A 23,042-nucleotide genomic window follows, 5' to 3' on the forward strand; every position below is an offset into this window, starting at 1 on the left:
GAAGAGCCGCTCAAGGGCAGTCAACCAGGCCGCAGGTGCGGCTTCTTCACCCGCGGTGCTGGAGTTCTCTCAAGTGGAAGCCCACGACGATGAAAACCTTATAGGTGGGCTGCTGCTTACACACAACGGCCGCCACGGCGCAAAATAAACTACAAAACTATAAGCCTTTACCTTTTCAAACACACCGACGCGGGCCAGCCCCAGCACTACGCCCGCAGGGGCACGCAGAAAACATTTCCTTTTCCTGGCCAAGTAGGAAGCCTCCGGGATAGCGTTCTTCTTAACCTACGTCAACACGCTGTTTCCCCGAGCTCGACAATCGGCTAGCCACTCCTGATAGCGTTCGGCGCTCGCCTCTCGGCCCTTGCTCCTGCGTACTCGGCTTCTTCCAGTTGCCTGGGCCCGGATCGGGAAGTGTCAAGCGGGTGCCGAGTTCCCCGACCTCCGCAGCTATCACCACTGAACCCGGACCCCCTACCCAGGTCCAGGGCCAGCCGCCATGACGAACGGTGAGAACCGATACCCTGAGCGGAGGGTGGGAGTGAAGGACGAAGGGAAAACGTGGCGGGCGGGGCCGGGACTGACGTGGCCGTTCTCCCCGCCCCCTCCCAGCCCAGCCCCCCTTGGCTTCTCGACGCCCCTAACTGCTGTACCCCTATTCTCCTCCGCGGGTTCCCCCTTCCCATATTCATCTAGGACCCCCAGTGCCTCTTATGCTCATACCTCGAGTTATTATCCCTATCCTTTGCTTTCCCTTTTCTTTTTCTTAGTTCTTTCTGGCCCTTGGAGAGGTCAGTCCCAGAGGTACTGCTGCTATTTAGACCCAGGGAAGACAGAGGCTCCTCCTCCCAGCCCCCTACGTTCTCATACTTTCGGACCGTAGTTTTGTTGAGAGGGCCAATAAATCACATAGAATATCAAGCCTCACAGTTTTGTGGGTGCTGATGAATGTAGACCCCACAAAAGATTGTTGTTACGGAGAAATGCTGGAAAGATTTTTTATTTTAAAGTCCTGGCGGGGTGATCTCACGTGGAGACCCTGACTAGTGTTGAAAGGGGTGGATTTAGACACTGCCTCTTCTAGATGATGAGGCAGTTGTCACCCTGTTTATCTGACCTCATTTTCCAGGCCTCTTCAAAAACTTTATAGATACGAATTCTGAATTCCAGAGGACAGGAAGGAGGGCCTTCATGATTTTTAGCGTCAACCTTACAGGAAAGGAGAAGAGAAAGCCTTTTAGGCATTACAATGATTTGAGGTGCTCCGGAAAGCATTTCTCAAAAGTACTTTGTCCATAGACCTGGCATTGAAGACTCGAATTTAACCTCCTTGTGAATTTTGCCATTGTCTGCAGAAACTTATGAGAGAAAAAGGGTAGCACGTAAAGGTATAGTTCCTCAGAAAACCTTAGTGTATGTATTAATTTACTGGACCCTTTCTTAGTGACACCTAGCTGTGAGACAGTTTTACTGGAGGGAGAGAGGTAGATAGTGTGATCTAGAACTGGCAGACACTGTTTATATAGAATATTCATTTGGAGCTTTCTGGGAAGTCAGAGGTCTCAGGATACTAGGCACAGTAAGAAAAGGGACATTACCCAGAGGAAGACAGAATCTGAACCAGGAAGTAAGACAGCAGTTTGACACGGTAATTGCTGAATAAATTTTAGTCATTTTCCCCCATTTTGTGGTCCAATATCTTCTCGTTTTTGCAATTAGGTGATTCACTGTGATTACCTGTAAAAGAAATGAGCTTGGTTTATATATTTAAGAAACAAAGCTAAGAAGTTGAAGCTTTCTATGTTGAAGCCTTAGATACTTTTTCTTTGTTTTAGAAAAATCTGTTATTATTCTGACAGAAATTCGGTTTGTTAGAATATCATGCATGAAGTGTAAAATACTGATAGGAAAATTGTAGTGGGCCGGGCGCGGTGGCTCAAGCCTGTAATCCCAGCACTTTGGGAGGCCGAGACGGGCGGATCACAAGGTCAGGAGATCGAGACCTTCCTGGCTAACACAGTGAAACCCCCTCTCTACTAAAAATACAAAAACTAGCCGGGCGAGGTGGCGGGCACCTGTAGTCCCAGCTACTCGGGAGGCTGAGGCAGGAGAATGGCGTATACCCGGGAGGCGGAGCTTGCAGTGAGCTGAGATCCGGCCACTGCACTCCAGTCCGGGCGACAGACCAAGACTCCGCCTCAAAAAAAATAAAAAAGGAAAATTGTAGGTATGTACATTCTCACTCCTGTAATTTTCATTAAGCTTTACTTTTAGCCTTAACGTATTCTTCACCTACAGTTGCACATCTGACATATTTGGCTACGTATCTAGCTCTCCTTTATCATATGAGTGATTTATAACAAGAACATGTTAAATTCTGTGTGCTGAGTCTCTAAGGATTCGTATGTCTCAATCTATTGCCAATGCTAGTCATTCTTGGGATGCTAATTTCTGCCCAGGATTTCTACTTCTTGAGAGGTGAGGGGAGGGACCAGTGACATTTTGGTAAAGAGGATGTAAAAAAAAATTTATTTTTTTTGCGTTGGGGTCTCACTCTGTTGTTCAGGCTAAAGTGCAGTGGCGTGATCGTAGCTCATTGCAGCCTCGAACTCCTGGGCTCAATCGATTCTCCTTCCTCCTACAAGCAATTTTTGGGGAACAGTAAACTAATCTTGTTAGTCCCAGGATCCTGGCTCCCTCTTGTCAAGTGTTGGTACTGCCTGTTGGGGTTATTATTTTGTTATTATGTCACACACTATCTTCCTTAGAGTTCTCAGGCAGGATCACAGGTCCCATGCTAGATCAGTACCTAAGGTTTTCTTTTCTTCTTTATTTAACAGTGTACTCCTTGGATGGGATTCTGGTGTTTGGTTTGCTCTTTGTTTGCACCTGTGCCTACTTCAAGAAAGTACCTCGTCTCAAAACCTGGCTGCTATCAGAGAAGAAGGGTGTTTGGGGTGTGTTTTACAAAGGTGAGGCCATGTCTGGACAGGGAGAAGAGACTGCCATCTCTGGACAGTGTGGAGCTACAAAGTAGGGAGTACAGTGAACTGGGACTGATTTTGGTTTCATTTTTAGAAAACAATCCCTCAGATTGGGTCTGAGAGTCTGTAAAATTAATCATTCTCCAAAGTTGAGGGAAGAGATAAATGTTAAAATTTGCTGGGTGTGGTGGCTCATGCCTATAATCCCAGCACTTTGGGGGGCCAAGGCGAGGATTGCTCCTGTCCAGGAGTTGTAGATCAGCCTGGGCAACATAGTGAGACCCCATTTCTACAAAATATACAAAAATTAGCCAGGTATGGTGGCACGTGCCTGTAGTCCCAGCTACTCAGGAGACCGAGGTGGGAGGATTGCTTGAGCCTAGGAGGTTGAGGCTGCAGCGAGCCATGGTGGAGCCACTGCACTCCAGCCCAGGTGACAGGGTGAGACCCTGTCTTAAAAAAAAAAAAAATTAAATGTTATTTAAAAATATAATTGTCTATTTTAGCATCCAGATGATTTTTGTATTCTCCATGGAGTAAAACTATACACATCAAACCATTTTAGGCTGGGGTGGAATTCCTCCCTTCAGTGGGAAAAAGATTTTTCTACAGAAAATTTTACTCAATTTTCTGTCAAGGGTACATTGGAGTCTCTTTTAAGGTTTGACTTAATTAACTCGGATGCTTTTTTTACTGTTTATTTGAGGTACATTCATTTGGAATCCTATCTACCTAAATTTTTTTTTTGAAAAAGGACAAAATACAAACAGTAGACCCTAAAGCATAAGGATAGCATTTAGAAACATCCCACAGGCTGGGTGCCGTGGCTCATGCCTGTAATCCCAACACTCTGAGGAGGCTGAGGTGGGCAGATCACCCGAGGTCGGGAGTTCGAGACCAGCCTGGCCAACATGGTGAAACCCCGTCTCTACTAAAAATACAAAATTTAGCCAGGGAGCCGGGCCCGGTGGCTCATGCCTGTACTTCCAGCCCTTTGGGAGGCCGAGGCGGGTGGATCACCTGACGTTAAGAGTTCAAGACCAGCCTGGCCAAGATGGTGAAACCCCGTCTCTACTAAAAAAACAAAAATTAGCTGGGCATGGTGGCAGGCGCCTGTAATCTCAGCTACTCAGGAGGCTGAGGCAGGAGAATTGCTTGAACCCGTGCAGCAGAGGTTGCAGTGAGCCGAGATCGCGCCACTGCACTCCAGCCTGGGCAACAGAATGAGACTGCCTCAAAAAATAAAATAAAAACATCCCAGGTCCTTGAGAGCATTGATATGTCTGTCTGTGACTAGAGACTTCAAAATATCACCATGAAAGTGAGGACTTATATGAAGGGCAGGGTGTGATTTCTTCTCTCTTTTGCCTGCTAGCCGCTGTGATTGGAACCAGGCTGCATGCTGCTGTGGCAATTGCTTGTGTTGTAATGGCCTTTTACGTCCTATTTATAAAATGAATTCCAAAGTATCCAAGTCATCAACTGCCAACCAAGGGGACGGGGATGAAGAACCTGTTGGAGACCTGGAATCAGTGTAGGAGAGTTCAGCTGAAATCATCAGTCCCCAGAATGACACCACAGCATCAGCCCCTGCTATATGTGGGGAAAACTCATGGTCATGAACATTATTTATGCTTCAGGGGACTACAGAAAGCCAGCTTCCTTTGATCTATGTGTAAATCAGTCCTTGGCAGAGTGCATATAATGTCCAGATAAATTACACCCCTCGGTGATAAGATTACATACCTCCTTCATAAAAACCTGTCATCCTGTTTTGTTCTTCACCTCCTCATCAGGATCTTTTCAAACTGCGGCTCGTTAGGGAAGGAACTAGGCTGTGTTCAGACCTCTTTTGAAGACAGAATTTTCAAGACTTCTTTTCACTCTTTGATTTGGATCTGGCAAATTGGGGAGGGGATGCTGGGTGGGAAACAGTTATGAAATGCCAAGATATTCTTTGGCTTTAGAAATTTATTTTTCATGTACCCATCTGGAAACATAAAAGAGAGGCATAGTGCTCACTGCAAAAAGAGAACAGATGAAGTAGCTGTGTTATGTGCTGGTATCTTGAGTTTTGCCAAGAAAATCTGGGCCTACATAAAATTTGAGAATTATCTGTGTGATGAGACCAGAAAGCAGTGGCTTAGACACGAAAAAATTTTTCTGTTCACCAGTATCCTCAAATGGAGACTTCACTTGATCAGATGGTATATGAAAAATGAATCAACTGTTGCTATTTCATAAAACCTTTTTATATTTTCTAAATTACTTAGTGCTAAATACTGTTACTCAGTTTTAAATGCCCCGACTAAGGAAAAAGAAACTATTGAAAAATTGTTTAATATATTTGCAGTTGGGGTAGAAGAAAGAAATTTAGTATATTGATTCATATACTAGTAAATTCGTCTAGTATAAGAACTTGTGATGTCAGATTGAAGTTTTGTCATAAAAGACAACAAACTTATTTTGTGTTTAAGTCTGAGTTGTTACGGCAATTTTTAGTTGATTACTTATTTTTCTTAGCCAACTCTTAATTTTCTTCACATTGCATTACTCTTTAGTTGTCTCTGGAAATTCTACTTACTTTGACATGTGAAATTCAAATGACAGAAGTTGCTGATATTCATCAGTGTGTTTGAACCGTGCATAGGATCCACAAATGAAATGAGGGTGTTTCCTGAAGTAGAAGAAAACAGAACTTTGCAAGTGATACTGAAGTATTTTGCCATGGAGTTAGTAACTCCCGAGGAGACCATTTTAGATGGCTCAACATTTGACAGGAAGACTGCTCCATTCCCTCCTTATATCTACAGAAGGATCAGCTATTGGATGTCTAGAACTTCTCTATTTAAAAAAAAAAAAAAGAGTGGGTCTAAAATTAGATTATTATAAGCAAGCATAGGCATGGGTCTTCCAGTTGAATTGTCCATTATCGTAAAACTTAATGGTGGACAAGTTAGCCGTGGTTGATTCCTGTGTGGCAGTAAATTGTCTTCTGTCTGCTTACTCCAAATAATAAAAGCTGCTAGGAAGTTTAGATTTTGAAATAGGCAGTTTAATGCTTTGAGGGTTTCTAGAAATACAGAAAGTCATCAAGTAAACACTACATGTCTAATCATCTCAGAGTTGTGGCTGTTATCTCTTCAGGAATTGGTCCACAGGGTAAATTTCAACAATTCCTATATTTTCCATTGTCATTTCTGAAGACCTTTGAGATGAGAGAAAGGAAATCTAGTGGAACAGGAAAGAGAGTTACACCTTGTGGGTGTGAGTTTGGGACCTGTTAGCCAAAGGGAATGTCACTCCCTGGAAACAGGTTCAGCATGTTTGCACTTGTTATTTTGTAGCTTTAATGATTTTTGTTTTCTAATGTCTCTAAGCTTGGTGTTTAGAGCTGCTTCATATTTTAAACTAGTTCCATTCCACAGTACTAGTTAAAACCAGTTCTTACAGCCTCCTGGGTGGGTCATCTTGACCTAAACTCTTGTGTTGTCACATTTTGAGATGTTTTCATAGCAGAATGTACCAAAAAGTGCACAAGGTAAAGGTAATTTACAGCAAGAAACAAATACACATTTGTTTTATTTCTTGAATTTCCCTAAGCAGATAAGCAGAAACTTGTTTAACTCATTACTTTGTTTGATATGTCTTGCATATTTTTGACTAAAAGTTATAGGAAGTTATTCCTCTGGGGAAATCTTTTACAGGTGGAGGAATGGGGATAGCAGTATAGCCTCAGATTCAAACTGGCATCACCCTAAACCCTGTGGGCCAGGGTGGAATGAAGTCAGCTCCTTTTTATGGTTGAAATACAATTTTTTATTCACCATTGTCTGCACAAATCCTTGAAAATAAACGTTTTTTCCCTACAATCTTTGTCAATTTATTTGTCACATCCTGAATTTATTGAAGTTTGTTCAATACTCCCCTGGGTTCAGTTCATAGCCTACCTTTTTAGTTCACATTAGTGAATACCATCATTCCTGTTATCCCGTTGTGACAGCACTGAATATATTATATAGTTCAGAATCTGGCCGGGCGCGGTGGCTCACGCCTGTAATCCCAGCACTTTGGGAGGCCAAGGTGGATGGATCATGAGGTCAGGAGATCGAGACCATCCGGGCTAACACGGTGAAACCCCATCTCTACTAAAAATAGAAAAAAATGAGCCAGCTGTGGTGGCGGGCGCCTGTAGTCCCAGTTACTAGGGAGGTTGAGGTAGGAGAATGGCGTGAACCCGGGAGGTTGAGCTTGCAGTGAGCTGAGATCGCGCCACTGCACTCCAGCCTGGGCAACAGAGCAAGACTCTGTCTCAAAAAAAAAAAAAAGCATCTGGCCTAGCTTTCTCCTTTAGGGCAGCTGAGATAGATATATCTAGAGATATCTATAACTAGATATATATGTACCTAAGATATGCTGAGATATATATAACTAAATGTATAAATGCATGTAGTAAGATTTCATATATATATGAATATCTTATTCATATATATGAATTAATAAGTTTTTAGGCATATTAAATAAGGTAGATAGCACCCCCAATACATTTCACCTACTATTGCTATTAAAATACAAGTATCTGGCCGGGCGCGGTGGCTCAAGCCTGTAATCCCAGCACTTTGGGAGGCTGAGACGGGCGGATCACGAGGTCAGGAGATCGAGACCATCCTGGCTAACATGGTGAAACCCCGTCTCTACTAAAAAAATACAAAAAAAAAAAACTAGCCGGGCGAGGTAGCGGGCGCCTGTAGTCCCAGCTACTCGGGAGGCTGAGGCAGGAGAATGGCGTGAACCCGGGAGGAGAAACTTGCAGTGAGCTGAGATCCGGCCACTGCACTCCAGCCTGGGTGACAGACTGAGACTCCGTCTCAAACAAACAAACAAACAAGTATCATCTGCCCTAAACAGTCATAAACATCTTCATTCAAATGAAGTTAACAAGTTAGCCAGCCAGGCACCTAGAAAAATCCTTGAGCCAGGCTGGGTGCAGTGGTTCAGGTCTTTAATCCCAGCACTTTGGGAGGCCGAAGCAGGTGGTTCACTTGAGGTTAGGAGTTCAAGACCAGTCTGGCCAACATGGTGAAACTCTGTCTCTACTGAAAATGCAAAAAAAGGTTGTGCCACTGCACTCCAGCCTAGGTGACAGAGCGAGACTCCATCTCACAAAAAAAAAAAAAAAAAAAAAAAAAAAAAAAAATCCTTGAGCCAGCAAGATTCTGGCACATACAATGGGTAGTTCCCCCCTATTTATTTCAAGTGCCTGGTGAGAGTGGCATAAGTACAAATTAGAACTTAAATCATTTTCTACTAATCTCCAAAATTCTTCAGATTTCTATCCCCCAACACCCATTTCATTGAAAAAGGACAAAGAAGGAATTGAGCCATTAAAATTATGCTTTCTAATGTGAGAGGAGCTAATTCTGCTTATATAATCACTGCTATTTTATACTCTACTCATTCTGGAACTTGGAAGTCAATGTATGTTTTAATAGATAAGACCATAAATGAAGGCTCAAAAATTTGGATGTCACAGCATTAAGTTCTGGGCAGCCTTAGGGCTCTCTAAGTGGGGACAGGAATATGCCTTCCTATCTTTTCCCATTTGATAGATATCCTGACTTCCTAATACTTAGATTTAAATACAGTATTCTTGGCTGTGTGCAGTGTCTTAAGTCTGTAATCCCAGCACTTTTGGAAGCCAAGGCAGGAGGATCGCTTGAGCCTAGGAGTTCAAGACCAGACTGGGCAACATAGTGAGATCTCTGTCTCTACAAAAATTTTTTTTAAAAAGTAGCCAGGTGTGGGCCTGGTGCGGTGGCTCACGCCTGTAATCCCAGCACTTTGGGAGGCTGAGACTGATGGATCACAAGGACAGGAGATTGACACCATCCTGGCTAACACGGTGAAACCTTGTCTCTACTAAAACTACAAAAAATTAGCCGGGTGTGGTGGCACGCACCTGTAATCCCAGCTACTCAGGAGGCTGAGACAGGAGAATGGCTTGAACCTGGGAGGCAGAGGTTGCAGTCAGCCCAGATGGTGCCTCTGCACTCCAGCCTGGGCCACAGAGTGAGACTCGGTCACAAAAGAAAAAAAGAAAGTAGCCAGGTGTTACCTGTGGTCCCAGCAACTTGGGAGGCTGAGATGGGAGGATCAATTGAGCCCAGGAGGTTGAGGCTGCAGTGAGCTGTGATTGTACCACTGCACTCCAGCATGGACGACTGAGCAAGACCGTCTCAAACAAATAAGTAAGTAAATACATACATACATACATACATACATACATATGTACTCTATTCCTCACCTTTCCCTTTGGTAAAATATTTGCCTTCTCCCTAGGGAGAAGGAGCTACTGGGGAAGCCAATGCTCCCCATGGTAATGACCAGGGATTGCTGTCTTCGTGGAAAAGAAGTCACTCACCTATAAATATCCTGAAGTTGAATCATATTTAAAAATTTAAGGGCTGGGTGTGGTGGCTAATGCCTGTAATCCCAGCAGTTTGGGAGGCCAAGGCAGGCGGATCACCTGAGGTCAGGAGTTCGAGACCAGCCTGACCAACATGGAGAAACCACAGCTCTACTAAAAATAAAAAATTAGCTGGAAGTGGTGGCACATGCCTGTAATTCCAGCTACTTGGGAGGCTGAGGCAGGAGAATTGCTTGAACCCAGGAGGCGGAGGCTGTGGTGAACTGAGATCTCGCCATGGTACCCCAGCCTGGGTAACAAGAGTGAAACTCTGCCTCAAAAAGAAAAAGAAAAAAAAAAAAAAAGGCCGGTCACAGTGGCTCACACCTGTAATCCCAGCACTTTGGGAGGCTGAGGTGAGCGGATCACCTGAGGTCAAGAGTTCAGGACCAACCTGGCCCGCACGGTGAAACCCCATCTCTACTAAAACATTTTGCCAGGTGTGGTGGTGGGCATCTGTAATCCCAGCTACTTGGGAGGCTGAGGCAGGAGAATCGCTTGAACCCAGGAAATGGAGGTTGCAGTGAACTGAGATTGCGCCAGTGCACTCCACCCTGGGTGACAGAGCTAAGCTCTGTCTAAAAAAAAAAAGAAAGAAATTGGGCTGGGCGCATTGGCTTAGGCCTGTAATCCCAACACTTTGGGAGGCCAAGGCGGGCGGATCATGAGGTCAGCAGTTTGAGACCAGCGTGGCCAACATGGTGAAACCCCATCTCTACTAAAAATACAAAAATTAGCCAGGCATAGTGGTGGACCCCTGTAATCCCAGCTACTCCGGAAACTGAGGCAGGAGAATTGCTTGAACCCGGGAGGCGGAGGTTGCAGTAAGCCAAGATCGCATCATTGCACTCCAGCCTGGGCAACAGAGCGAGACTCCATGTAAGAAAAGAAAAAAGAAAAGTAAAGAAAAGAAAGAAGGAAGGAAAGAAGGAAAGAAAGAAATTGAAGACAAAGTCAAGATCACAGAAAAACTAAAGATATGGATATAAATATGTAGTTATACAAAGGTCAAAAGGCTAGGTGCGGTGGCGCTCTCCTGTGGTCCCAGCTACTCAGGTGGCTGAGGTGGGAGGATCACTTAAGCTGGTAGCAATGAGCCCTGTTCGCGCCACTGCGCTCTAGACTGGGCGACAGGGCGAGAACCCGTCTCCAAAAAAAAAGGAACCACGATTCTGTATGGAGGAAATTAGTACCGCCTTTTCCTGGGACCTATGTTCCCCTCCGAGCCACGCGAGGGCAGCAACGCGCGCACTCTGGGGAATACCCGGTTCCTCAGGACCCGTCCGCCGGTGCTCGGTGGTTCCTCCCAGAATCCTCCACGGCGCGGGAGGGGGTAGGGGGTTTAAAAACCGCAGGTTGAGGGGTGGGGAGGAGCGGACTTCCGCTGTTTCAGGGAGGGAGAGCGGCTTGGGTGCTGGTTGTTGTGTGCGGAGCGGTGGTGTCGCGTGGGAGGCGCGTGCGGACTGAGTGTGAGTGGACGCGTGAGTGTGTGCGCTTGGAGCGTGTTCGGCGAGTGCGTGCGCCCACCCCTTCCCCCTTCCTCCCGCTTACACTTTGATCTTATTTGATCGGGTCATGACCCCAGCCCCGCCGGTCCGACCCGAAATGAAAAGCTCTCCTCCTGCGAAGCCCCCTCGTCGAGGCGCTGTGCAGAGAGGCCCCGTAGGCGGCGGCAACGCTGCGGTCCCCGAGGTCCCGGAGCTGGCCCTGCGGGGCCTGGCGCTCAGAAGTGATGAATTGATCAGATAGACGAGGCCGGGCTTGTCCCCGGCCACTGATTATCGAGGCGATTCTGATCTGGGCACGGCCACCGGGCTGCGGGCTGCCAGTGGCGTGGCGGCGAGCACGTGAACGGCCGGCGGCGGGTGGGGACGCTGAGCGCGGTGGCCAAGGGTAAATGAGCCGCAGGCCCTCCCCCGGGAGCTGGAGGGTCGCGGAGGCCTTGTTCGCCGCTGGTTTATTTTCCAACCACTTTCCCATTTCTCCTTGTTTTTCTATTTTTTCTTTTGCTCCTTTTTTTTTTCTTTTCTTTTTTTTTTTTTTTTTTGAGACAGGGTCTTGCTCTGTCGCCCAGACTGGAGTGCAGAACCGCGATATCGGCTCACTGCAACTTCGACCTCCTTGGCTCAAGCGATCCTCCCATCTCTGTCTCCCGAATAGGTGGGACTACAGGCACGCGTCACCACCTTCGGCTAATTTTTGTATTTTTTGGTAGAGACAGGGTTTCACCATGTTTTGCCAGGCTGGTCTCGAACTCCTAACCTCAAGTGATTCACCCGCCTCGGCCTCCCAAAGTGCTGGGATTACAGGCATGAGCCACCGCGCCCAGCCCCTTTTTTAGTTTTTCTTTCTTTTTTTTGGAAACAGTCTCACTCTGTTTGGCTGGAGTGCAGTGTTGCAATCATAATTAATTGCAGTCTCGACCTCCCAGGCTCAAGCCATTCTCCCACCTCAGCCTGGGCGACAGAACGAGACACCGTCTCAAAAAAAAAAAAAAAAAGGTCAGGTGGCAATTTGTAATCTATGGATAACAGACACTTCAGACTTCATCTTGCACAAATCTGTTTAATGGAAGTGGGCCGCAGTATGTTTCACTGTGATTGGTTCAGGGATCTGTCAACACTAGGTGGAGAAGAAGCCACCATCTTTCTTTCGGGAGTAGCCTCCATTGGTGGCTGCAGTGTGAGGGGACACTGGAGAAAAGAGAAGAGGAAGTGGACTGAATTTCAGATCCTTGGCCTTTTCTAGGAAACTTTAATCAGTACATTTGTGGGTACTGTGGAGAAGCTTCTCATAATAGCTGGGAAAACTGGCATATGGAGGACTGATGGGAGATAGTTATAGGTCTTCCACCCCCAGGTTTTTGCCCTTGCTGTAAATGTTTGTCCCCTAAACCTAAGGCTGAGCAAAGAGGCTCTGAAAAATTGAATTAATTTCCTAGCTGTGTAGTCAGCATATCCCCTGGTATTAATCTGGTACTTGCCAACTTAATCGCTGCTTTCCAAGACCCACAGAAATCCCTCATCTTCCCTACTATCCAGTCACCTGAAATCCCTGATTAATGGGGACATTTAGAAAGACCCCCACTGCTTCATCTGCTTACCCAGTCTTCTAACCTTACCTATGGATCCCTGGATGCTATGGATGGACTCCTTTTTAGGGTTGATCCAGTGTCTGATGTTAGCCAGGAAAGTGATGGGTGGAGTGGGAGGGGTTAAAAATTCTCCAGGGAATTGGATCTTGGTTCTAGAAGAACGCGTAGGGAAGAACAGTGGAGAAATCAATCAGAAACGTGAGGAGGGCAAGGTAGTTGCATGTGATCTCAAGAATAAAGCAGCCAAAGATCTTTTTTACCTCTGTGAGATTAAAGATTTTGTTTATACAGATGAGCACAATCTTGGGGGATTTCTGTTCATCTTAGACAGTGAAAATACAGAAACTATTATAGACACAGATGTAAAAATACTGAAATTCGTATACAAATGAGTACCTAGTAATTATCGTTTTCCTGGTGACATTTTACCTTATATGACTGGATGGCAGCATGTTTAGGCTGGAGAGGCTCTGCCTCTACCACTTACCTGCAGACATCTTGTGTGGTCTTCTGGTTTAACAGTATCTCACTTTTGTTCTTGAATGTCCCAGTGTGGTGGTTGTACAAGGCTGCTAAGCGGAAGTCCAGGTCATCCTTTGGTATCTACAGAAGTCAGTCCCCTCAAGGTTAGCTCGGCCACCTGTATCCCTGCTCCAGTCAGGTTCTGTTGTGCTCTAGTCTTCCCCAAAAGTATAGTGAAGGCTCTCGGGCCTGGAATCCACAACTCCTTACACACTAAATTGTTGTATGTGATAACTCTGGTTGATATGGAATTCTCTTAGGGTTAGGTCTAGGGAGTGGTGAGCTCTCACTGGAGAGTTAGGAATATTGTTCCTGATATGGGCTTAATGAACTTTACCTCATTCATGTTTATATTCAGTCCTTATTTTAGTCAGATAATGAGAAGGTCTGTAAAACTTAAGAGCAAAACTTAAGTCTTCTGGCTTCCCAGAGGCCAGATAAATTGGTTTTTGGCTTTGGATTTGGTAGGATCTTGGGTTAGAGACAAAAGGAAAAGTACTGAAGCAGTTAGGGACAGACTAACTTTCAAAAAGATTATTAAGGGCTGGGTGCAGTGGCTTGTGCCTGTAATCCCAGCATTTTGGGAGGCTGAAATGGGAGGATCACTTGAGGCTAGGAGTTTGAGACCAGACTGAGCAACATACTGAGACCTCATCTCTTCAAAAAAAAAGAAAAAAAAAATTAGCTGCATGTCATGGCATATGCCTATAGTTTCAGGAGGCAGAGGCAGGAGGATTGCCTGAGCCTGGGAGGTTCAGGCTAGAGTAAACCATGATCAGGCCACAGCATTCCACCCTAGGTGACAGGAAAAACAAAACAAAACAAAACAAACCCTAAATGGCTGCAAAGAGAATATTTCAATGCTAGATACCTCGGGATCAAAATAGTAGGCATCCCGCCTCATGGAAGTAATTGTGGGGGTTGAGTTGAGCCTACTCCAGGGTTCCTGCTGCTGAGCAAGGTGAGTTGGGTTCTTGTATGGCAATTTCTGCAAAAGAGAAACCATATCCAGGACAACGTGATTATACAGGAAGCCTTGCTGATGTGGTTAGCTTCAGTAGCATCGCCTTATTCCATCCAGTTTTATTTGTGTTTTTTGTTTTGTTTTATTTTTTGAGACAGAATCTCACTCTGTCACAGAAGCTGGAGTGCAGTGGCATGATCTCGGCTCACTGCAACCTCTGCCTCTTGGGTTCAAGTGACTCTTCTGTCTCAGCCCCTCAAGTAGCTGGGATTACAGGCATGTGCTACTATGCCCAGCTAATTTTTGTATTTTTAGCAGAGACAGGGTTTTGCCATGTTGGCTAGGCTGGTCTTGAACTCCTGACCTGAAGTGATACACCTGTCTCAGCCTCCCAAAGTCCTGAGATTATAGGCATGAGCCATCACGCCCGGCCCCATCTGGTTTTATTTGAATCTCAGACATCTGCAAAGAGAAGAATGGTATGGGGCAAGACTCCCCAGGCTCTTGATCCTCCTAAGTTTTCTTAGTGAGAACTGACAGAAACAGGCCAGGAATATAGGAGAAGGTATAGAGTGGGATGAGAGGAGGGAAGAGTTGGGAGCAGATAGGAAAAATGATGAGCTCAGATTTAGATGTACTGAGTCTGAAGAAAAGGTGAGACATTCTAATGCAAATAACAGGTAGAAAACTGGAAGTGTAACTTGTTGGAGGAGAACTCAGAAGGATTGGTTGTCCACATGAAGTAGTAGCTGAAGCCTGCAAAATGGAGTCAGGCCAAAAGGGAAGAACTGGTTTGTGAGGATTGTATAGTATTACAACTGTACAAAAAAACTGTACAAAAAAAAAAAAAAAAACTCTTATTAGACCTATCCAACATTGTAATCCTCCTTCTCCCCAGTATGGCAAAGTGCTAGGTGAGCCATACTTTTTTTTTTTTTTTTTTTTTTTTTTTTTTTTTTTTTGAGACGGAGTCACTCTGTTGCCCAGGCTGGAGTACAGTGGCATGATCTCAGCTCACTACAGCCTCCACGTCCTGAGTTCAAGCGATTCTCCAGCCTTAGCCTCCCGAGTAGCTAGGATTACAGGCGTGTGCCACTGTATCTGGCTAACTGGAGAATAGCACTGTCTAAGGGACAGAGAGAAAGTGGAGCTGAGACAGTAGCTGAGAGATAAGGGCCAGAAATAAGAGGAAAACCCAGAGGAGCTGGGCCCACAGAGCATGGTGTGGGCATTTGAGGGAATCAGCATTATGATGTCAGAAACAGCTGAGTTCAAATAAGATCAGGCCTGGAAAGGATCCACCTGAACTGGCCACAGAGTTCACTGATAACTAGCAAGAGCAGTTTTAGGGGGTGCTTGAGGCAGAGGCCAGACTGCAGTGAGCTAAAGAGGGTATGGGAATGGTGAGTGAGGAAGTAGAGATAGTAAATATTGACTCCTGAAAAGGTCTGGTTCTGTAGGGAAAGTGATAGGCTGGTAGCTAGACCATGACAAAGAAATGAAGAGAGGCTGGGGTCAGAAAAGAGCGTATGTGGAATGGTACAGGTCTCAGAAGCACGGGGAAGTGTAGGTCCGGGGAGTAAAAGGGACTTTCCTTTCCCTGAGATGGAAAGAAAGTGGATGTAAAGATGACATTCGTGCTTGACAGTCTGGACTTTCTCAGTGAAAGACAATCTCATCCTTCTGCTGACAGAGATGATGAGGTTTAAGTGGTCTTCAAGGAGAGTGGGAAGAGTGCTGCTCAGGGCCACATCAAAGGATAACTGAGCCTATGCTGGCATCAAATACCTGTAGCTTTATTTCTTTCATACTTCATTATTCTTGGTGATAGCACAGTGGCTGATACACTCGTTTTTACTTTTCTTATGCTCACATCCACTGGATGAGCTGATTCCCTTCCATGGCTTCAACTACTATATGGATACCGTAGCTCATACAGATACACAGCTCCGTCATACATCTTTAATCCAGAACTCTCAACCCTGTTGCCTACTATTGATCTTCACTTAAATGTCCCACAGTCACTACAAAAACGTCTGCATAGTTGATGTTTCTCAACATCTTTCTCCCCAAACCTGCTTCCCCAGGATGCTCCATTTCAGTGAACCCTCAGAATAAAACCCTTAGGAACCTAGCAGTTATTCTAGACTCATCTCCTCTCTTGGGCCCATATCCAGTCAGTCCCCGGGTCCTGTCAGTCCTGCCCTGTGCACCTTTCTCACATCTGCACCTGATCTCCATCCCCTGTGGTACTGCTGTAGATCCGTTACTCTTCCTCCTGGAGATTGCCTCACCTGCCTCCTAACTGATCCCTCCTGTCTCACTCTCATCCTATCCAGTCTGCTGCCACTTGTGCTTCCTAAAACACCCATCTGATTGTGTCACTGTGGTACTTAAAATCCTACTATGGGGCTGGGACCTACGGTTCATGCCTGTAATCTCAGCACTTTGGGAGGCCAAAGCAGGAGGATCACTTGAGGCTAGGAGTTTGAGACCAGCCTGCGCAACAAAGGAAGATCCTGGTTCTACAAAAAAATAAGAATTAGCCGGGTGTGGTGGCACCACCTGTGGTCCCAGCTACTTGGGAGGCTGAGTTGAGAGAATTGCTTGAGCCCAGGAGTTTGAGGCTGCAGTAAGCCAAGATTGCACCAGTGTAGTCCAGCTGGGGTGACAGTGCGAGGAGACCCTGTCTCAAAAAAAAAAAAAAAAAAAAAATTCCCACCATGATTCCTCACATCTCTAGGATGAAACCATAGCTAGCTAGCTAGCATAGTATACACAGCATACCCAGCCCACCAAGGGCATCTCCCAGCTCTGATCTCTGAGTGCCTCTATTTCATGCCTGCACTCCAGCCCTTCTGGATTATTTGCAGTTCCCCAGACAAGCCATTCTCTCTCTCCTTTCCATGTATTTGTACCTGCTGCTCCCTTTGCCTTGCATATCTGGTTCCTGTTTCCTTCTTCCTAACTCATATTCTACCCACTCCCTCACCCGGCCTACCTAACTCATATTTGGACATCAAAATGCATCTGCTCTGTGAAGCTTTCCTTTAAGTTCCTGGTTCTCACGGCACCCTACACACAACTCTGTCACAACATGTGCTGTTGTGCAAGCATTTTTGCTATTGTCGGTCTATCTTTACTACTAGAGTTCCTTAACAGCAGAAGCTACATCTAATTTATTTATATATCCTTGGTGTCTAGCAGAGTGTCTGGCTTATAGTAAATAAGTATTGAATAAATAAAAAGGGGCTCTTAATGTTGTTGTTAGACAACAATTACCACTTAATTCATCTTATTGTGCACCACTTCAAATATCCCAATCACTCCTACCAGAAAAAAGATCATCTAAGTTCCTAAATCAGTGACCACCATCATGCTAAACACACACATAACAAACACATTGTGGTGGTAACCAGAAGACAGAGACAGTGTGAACACAGATGTATAAAGCATGACCTCTGGTGACTTTCAGAGGATTCTCTCCCACTCCACGTCTCATTTCTCTTCAGAGAACAGTCTTCCCAACAGGGAAATGGGTAGCTTGAAGGAACCTGGGCCCTGCCATAACTTATACTCACAATTGACTTGAGCTGCCAGAGCCCCTTGTTCTTCTAGACTAGAGCTCTACTTTCCCCTGCTCAAAAACTCCTCTGAAACGTTAGCCGACCTGAGTATGGAGATAGGGAGGCAGGCAGAAAACAGACTTCTCTGGTACCCGACTGAGTGTCTTCACCAGAGTGCTTTATGTTACCATCTCTGCCCATCACACCGAGAGAAAGAAGACTACCGGCGACCCTACTGGGAATCTGCGCAAGCAACCACAGTACCTTGGAAGCCCTCAGTTCTCCTAAGTAGGAATCATCGTTATCTAATGTAGGCTGCTGGAAAGGGTCCCGGGTGGGAGGCATGGCTAAATGCCTACTCTTCTAAGAGGGATGGGAGGTCCGCTCAGCCGCAGCACAGCCTCACTCGCATATGATCCCGGGTCCCAATTGTTTGGAACACTGGTTTCGGTTGCCAGGCAACTGCCCAGCCATCTAAGACAGAGGAATTCCCTCCGAGGAGGGCGCCACCTGGCGGCTGACCGCGGGAGGCCTCTGGGGAGGATGCTTCGGGGAATGCAGAGGGAAAGCGCCGCTGAGTAGGCCCCGAGCCTTGGAATTGCACTCCTGAGCCTCGGCGGAAAAGCGCCGGCCGCTCACCATCAGGACTTCTGCAAAAGACTTCAGTTGAGGAAAGAAGTCCTTAAAGATGACCCAGAAATTTCCTTCTGGCTCGCACCTAACAAAAGGCTTTCACAGCCATGAGAGAACGAGGATGTCAAGAGACCAAAGAGGGCCGGGCGCGGTGGTTCACGCCTCTAATCTCAGCACTTTGCGAAGCGGGGGCGGGCGGATCGCTTAAGCCCAAGAGTTCGAGACCAGTCTGGGCAACATGGCGAAACCCCGTCTCTACAAAAAATAGGAAAAAGATTAACTGGGCTTGGTGGCACGCGCCTGGAGTCCTGACTACTCAGGAGGCTAAGCCAGGAGAATCTCTTGAATCCCAGAGGCGGAGGTTGCAGTAAGCCGAGATCGTGCCACTGCACTCCAGTCTGGGTGAGAGAGTGAGACCCTGTCTGGGGGCGGGGGTGGGGTGGGGGGGGGGGCACGTGCGGTACTTGGAAAATTGCGGCTAAGGCAAACTCCTTGCTTAAACTCCCATCAACTGCAGTGTCAGGGCTTCTCATCTAGCCGGTTGTAGAAGCACGGATGGATTTGGCGGGATGTAAGATCTCCAGGAGTGGCCTTCGTAGGAGGGAACACGTACTGGGGCCTCTTCCAGGCGACGACTTCTGGAGGGTGATCCCTCCATCTTCTTTCTCTCGGTTCACATGCCACATGTACAAAATCAGAGATGCTCATAAAATAACATCTAGCCCGAAAGGGCTGTAGAAAACGGAAATTTCTTGGCGCTGGCTTGGAGGATGCTTCCACCACGTTCTTCACACGAGCCCCGGGCATGCCTGTTGGGCCGGTTGCGCACCCCGGGCGCGCGCTCTCCCGCGCCCACGCCGCGCGCACCAGCTGCGGCGGCTGCCATGGCGACCCGCAGGTGAGCGGCAGAGGCGCGCGTGGTCCCTGCCCCACCCGCGCGGAGCCAGAGAGGAGGCGGTTGTCAAGGCGACGTGGGTAGGAGGAGAGGACTCAGGGAGGAGGAAGGATGGGCGGTGTTGGCGTAGCCGCAGGGAGGTGACTGGAGCGAGCCTGGCCTCTTGCATCCCCCCCCCCACCGCCCGTGTACCTCCCTCCCCTTTTTTTCCGCCTTCTGCCAGCAGAAGCAGCAGCCGCAGCACCTGAGCCGCTACTGCCGCTCACTCAGGCCAACGCTATGGCTGAGCCTGGCCACCGTCTCTCGGCCAGAGGCAGGGGAACAACTGAGAGGCGCACACCCCGGCTGTTGCGGCTGCTGTTCTGGGCTGGGACCGCCTTCCAGGTGACCCAGGGAACGGGACCGGAGCTTCACGCTTGCAAAGAGGTACTGCCGCCCCCCTACCCGACCCCGCTTTGGTCACAAAAGTCTGGGTCCAGGCGGAGACCTTGGGGACCCAGGCGCAGAGAGTTTCAGACGCCACGGAGTTTAGATTTCTTTGGGGATGAGGCGTGAGGGGAGGGAAGAGGAGCCAGTCTGGCGTCATGAGGAGGCCAGCACATTGGAGGACTCACGGATAGATCAACCTTACAGCTTGGGATGCTGAGCTCAGCGAGAAAGGTCCCAGCCCCAAGAAGGGGAGCTACCTGGGTACCTGAACTCAGAATGAGGGAGGAAGACGAGTTGTTTTCCAACTGGGATAAATTCACCTTAAAAGTGGTTGACAACAAAAGATTATGCACAGAGAAGCAAAATAGGAAGAGGAAAGGAGAGTAGTGGGAGAGCAAAGGAGTTAGGAAGGCCAGAAAAAAGTACCGGAGCGAAGTGATTTTATCATGGCTACACAAAACGGAGTGTGAAGGTGGGAGATGTGCAAGAGGGATGATAGGATCCCAGCTCTCTAGTTCCTTATTTATTAAACATCGGTTAGTGAACACTGTTAAATGTGGCTCCTCCTTATAGCTTGGCCTCCCCGCAGTGTACTATGTTTAGTGTACCTGACAGCACACGACTCACCTTTCTGCAGATTTTGAGTTCTTCAATATCTTGTGTTCTGCCAACCTCTGGTCTCCTTCTCTGACTTCTGCTAACATATGTCAAAGTTTTTTTCAAGTTATTTCCAAAATGTTGGAAGCAGAATTCAGACAATAGGTAGTCAATGTCTTATAACCAAAAATAGCTTTTGAAAAGTCATCTTGGAGGAACGCAAAAGAGCACTAGGAGCAACAAAACTAAGTCGTTTCTGTATTATTGAAATAAGGATATTTGGTTGTGCTCCGAGCAACTTTTTTAGAAACCATATGGCAGAGGCAACAATAAGATATTTACAAGAACTACGTTGGGGAAGGCAAAATCAAAGTTCTGTTATTTCTATGGAATGTGAAGGACTAAGGTTTTGAGACGTTCATATATATATATATATATATATATATATATATATAACTTTAAAATATATATGTTTTAAAATGGAAATGAGGTTTCAATATACTGCCCCGGCCAGTCTCTAACTCCTGGGCTCAAGCGATCCTCCAACCTCAGCCTCCCAAAGTGCTGGGATTATAAGAATGAGTCACTGCACCCAGTCCAGAATATTTTTTATAAATTGTTAGTGTGAAGTGATTGCCAACAACAACTCCATCCCTTATGGAGATATATTCTTATAAAGATGTTCTGAGTCTACAGTATAGCAGGTCATAAAGACATCAGGTGTGGGGGGAAGGATTTTTGTGTGAATAAAGATACTTGATTTTGAAGATTCATGAATATGATATAAGTGACCCCAGTGAGTGAGACTTTTGATAACCTTTATTAGCCTCAATGACAACCTGCCTTGGGCCGTCTACATTTCCACCCAGCCACATAATGACCTGTTTTAGAGATCGCAGAGAACAGGATGATCTTATCAGTGACTCTGGCTCACCGGCCTTGATGGCCTGTGGTCTAACCAACCAAAATAATGAGACGAAGAAAGCCCACTTGCCTAAGAATCAAACAAGGGAGTCTCCTGAGTGGAAGGTAAGAATCATACAGTTTAACTACCAATTCTTGTTGAGATCTTTGTCAACAATGGAAAATATGAGACATTTCAGAAATTAAGCACTTCTATTATCTTGATTTGGAGGAAGAGAAGACTATTAATACTTGAGAACTTGAACTTGTGTACGAATTTTGCCTTTGGTCTTGTTTGAATAACCAATATTTGCCTAAGCAAAAGGTCTTGCCACAAAGAGTAAGCTTAGGGTAGTGGAAAGCTATGGAGCTCAACCTACCAGGGTTTTAGTCCTGTTACTTACCACATGGTTTTTGGATTTGTAGAATGGGTATCAAAATAACACCTACCTCAGAAAAGATTGCTTTGAGTATTGAAATAGAAAATACATTGGAAACACAAAATAGAGTTACCTACCCTCCTTCCCTGTTCAGCTTCTTTCCCATTATATCCACACTCCATGCCAGATTGGAAATGGCTTGGGAGGCATGCCCATTGACCGCAGGCGTCAGCAAGTCCTGTTTACATTCTCCTTGAGCAAACAGTGGCCATTGAACACCCTCAACTCCAAAACAATCAGGGAGAGAATAAACCCATTATTATAGTATTCATTTGGCAATATGAACTGATCAAACAAGTTTGGGGCCTTCCAACCCCACATGGTGAAAAACCAATTCAAGGTAGACCAGCATTTCTCTGTTCCTTTTTTTTATTTTTATTTTTTGAGACAGAGTCTCACTCTGTCAGCCAGGCCAGGCTGGAGTGCAGTGGCATGATCTCGGCTCACTGCAACTTCCACCTCCCAGACTCAAGCAATTCTCCTGCCTCAGCCTCCCAAGTAGCTGGGATTACAGGTGTGTGCCAATACACCCAACTAATTTTTGTGTTTTTAGTAGAGATGGGGTTCACCATGTTGGCCAGGCTGGTCTTGAACTCCTGACCTGAGGTGATCCGCCCACCTCGGCCTCCCAAAGTGCTAGGACTACAGGCGTGAGTCACTGCGCCCGGCCACTCTTCTCTGTTCTTGATCTTCATACGAATTTCTTGTGAGATGATGTTGGGTGTTGATGGCAGGGACTCTTATCAGGCCAAGGCTGATGCTAATGACAACAATATCGTTCCAGCCTTGTTCGTGAAAGCTGAGGATCTCTCTGGATGTAATCAGGAAACAGAGAGTTTTAGCTTGAGGCCTAAACTGAGGCGGCAGAGAACTGGAAGTTCTAGACTGCTGGACATGTGCTGGGGCTTGGCATTCCTCTCACAGTTTTATAATAATCAGGGTCACACATGGAACTAAACATCCTGTATGATACTTGTTTCCACAAATCATTTCTTTAGCCCAGGCTGAGTGCTGGCTGCAAGCTAAAGGAGCGTTTCCCATGGCGCAGTGAAGCAAATCGAATGAAAGAGGAACAGAAAGCTGCCTTTAACACGCTCTGCCTTGTCCTGAGGCTCCAGGGCTAATTGCCCTCAAAGGGGTTCCCCACTCTATATTGAAAAGCCCATGGGTTAGGAATCTAGCAGACATGGATTGGAATAAAATTTGTTGAACGAGTGAGGCCATTTAGTAAGGATGCTACTTTGAGAAGTTAATTAACTTCTGTCAGCATCGAATCCCTGATCCGTGAAATGGGGGATGATAATACCTATCTCACAGGGCTGTTGTAGGAATTAAATTAAATAAAATAACACATGTGAAGTGCCTAGTGCATACTTCCTTGTTATATCATAGGTGCTTAATAAATGTTGGTAGGAGGAACATTTAAGTACACAGATAATGACATATAAATGATGACATAAGATTAACGTGGTAAACAATGCAGGAGTGGCAATATAGAGGTTGATAGGAAAAGAGAGAAGAAAACTAATTCACAGTAGGGCACAGTGGC

General features: G+C 46.2%; 3 protein-coding genes and 1 non-coding gene across 9 annotated transcripts in view; 3 read left to right on the forward strand and 1 right to left on the reverse strand.

Annotated features, from left to right (window-relative positions):
- Nucleotides 1-359: 359 nt before the first annotated feature.
- On the forward strand, nucleotides 360-6,856 carry TMEM167B (transmembrane protein 167B). Its single transcript, XM_010355320.2, has 3 exons — nucleotides 360-509; nucleotides 2,841-2,972; nucleotides 4,360-6,856. Exons 1-3 carry the CDS (start codon nucleotides 500-502, stop codon nucleotides 4,440-4,442), a joined length of 225 nt encoding a protein of 74 aa, XP_010353622.1. The 5' UTR covers nucleotides 360-499; the 3' UTR covers nucleotides 4,443-6,856.
- A 3,980-nt stretch (nucleotides 6,857-10,836) lies between these two features.
- Nucleotides 10,837-11,251, forward strand: LOC115899498. The gene has a single exon (XR_004059191.1).
- A 744-nt stretch (nucleotides 11,252-11,995) lies between these two features.
- C8H1orf194 (chromosome 8 C1orf194 homolog) lies at nucleotides 11,996-19,043 on the reverse strand. 4 transcript variants are annotated; one of them, XM_010355331.2, is made up of 5 exons: nucleotides 18,843-19,043; nucleotides 13,938-14,054; nucleotides 13,032-13,147; nucleotides 12,572-12,696; nucleotides 11,996-12,143 (listed from the first exon to the last, which is right to left on the reverse strand). In XM_010355331.2, the coding sequence occupies exons 1-5, from the start codon at nucleotides 18,885-18,887 to the stop codon at nucleotides 12,073-12,075; spliced, it is 474 nt and encodes a 157-aa protein (XP_010353633.1). In that variant the 5' UTR covers nucleotides 18,888-19,043; the 3' UTR covers nucleotides 11,996-12,072. The 4 variants fall into 4 exon arrangements, with proteins under 4 accessions (XP_010353633.1, XP_030792897.1, XP_030792899.1 ...); XM_030937037.1 differs by lacking the exon at nucleotides 18,843-19,043 and adding an exon at nucleotides 17,861-18,008; XM_030937039.1 differs by lacking the exon at nucleotides 13,938-14,054.
- A 142-nt stretch (nucleotides 19,044-19,185) lies between these two features.
- Nucleotides 19,186-23,042, forward strand: part of KIAA1324 (KIAA1324 ortholog) — an 87,724-nt gene continuing 83,867 nt past the window's right edge. For all 3 annotated transcript variants that reach the window (XM_010355341.2, XM_010355356.2, XM_030937040.1), the window contains exon 1: nucleotides 19,186-19,550. In XM_010355341.2, coding sequence (XP_010353643.2) covers nucleotides 19,404-19,550 — 147 coding nt within the window. In that variant the 5' untranslated portion in view covers nucleotides 19,186-19,403. The remainder of the gene's footprint in view (nucleotides 19,551-23,042) is intronic.

The sequence above is a fragment of the Rhinopithecus roxellana genome, chromosome 8, assembly GCF_007565055.1.
Source record: "Rhinopithecus roxellana isolate Shanxi Qingling chromosome 8, ASM756505v1, whole genome shotgun sequence".
Taxonomy (NCBI): Eukaryota; Metazoa; Chordata; class Mammalia; order Primates; family Cercopithecidae; genus Rhinopithecus; species Rhinopithecus roxellana.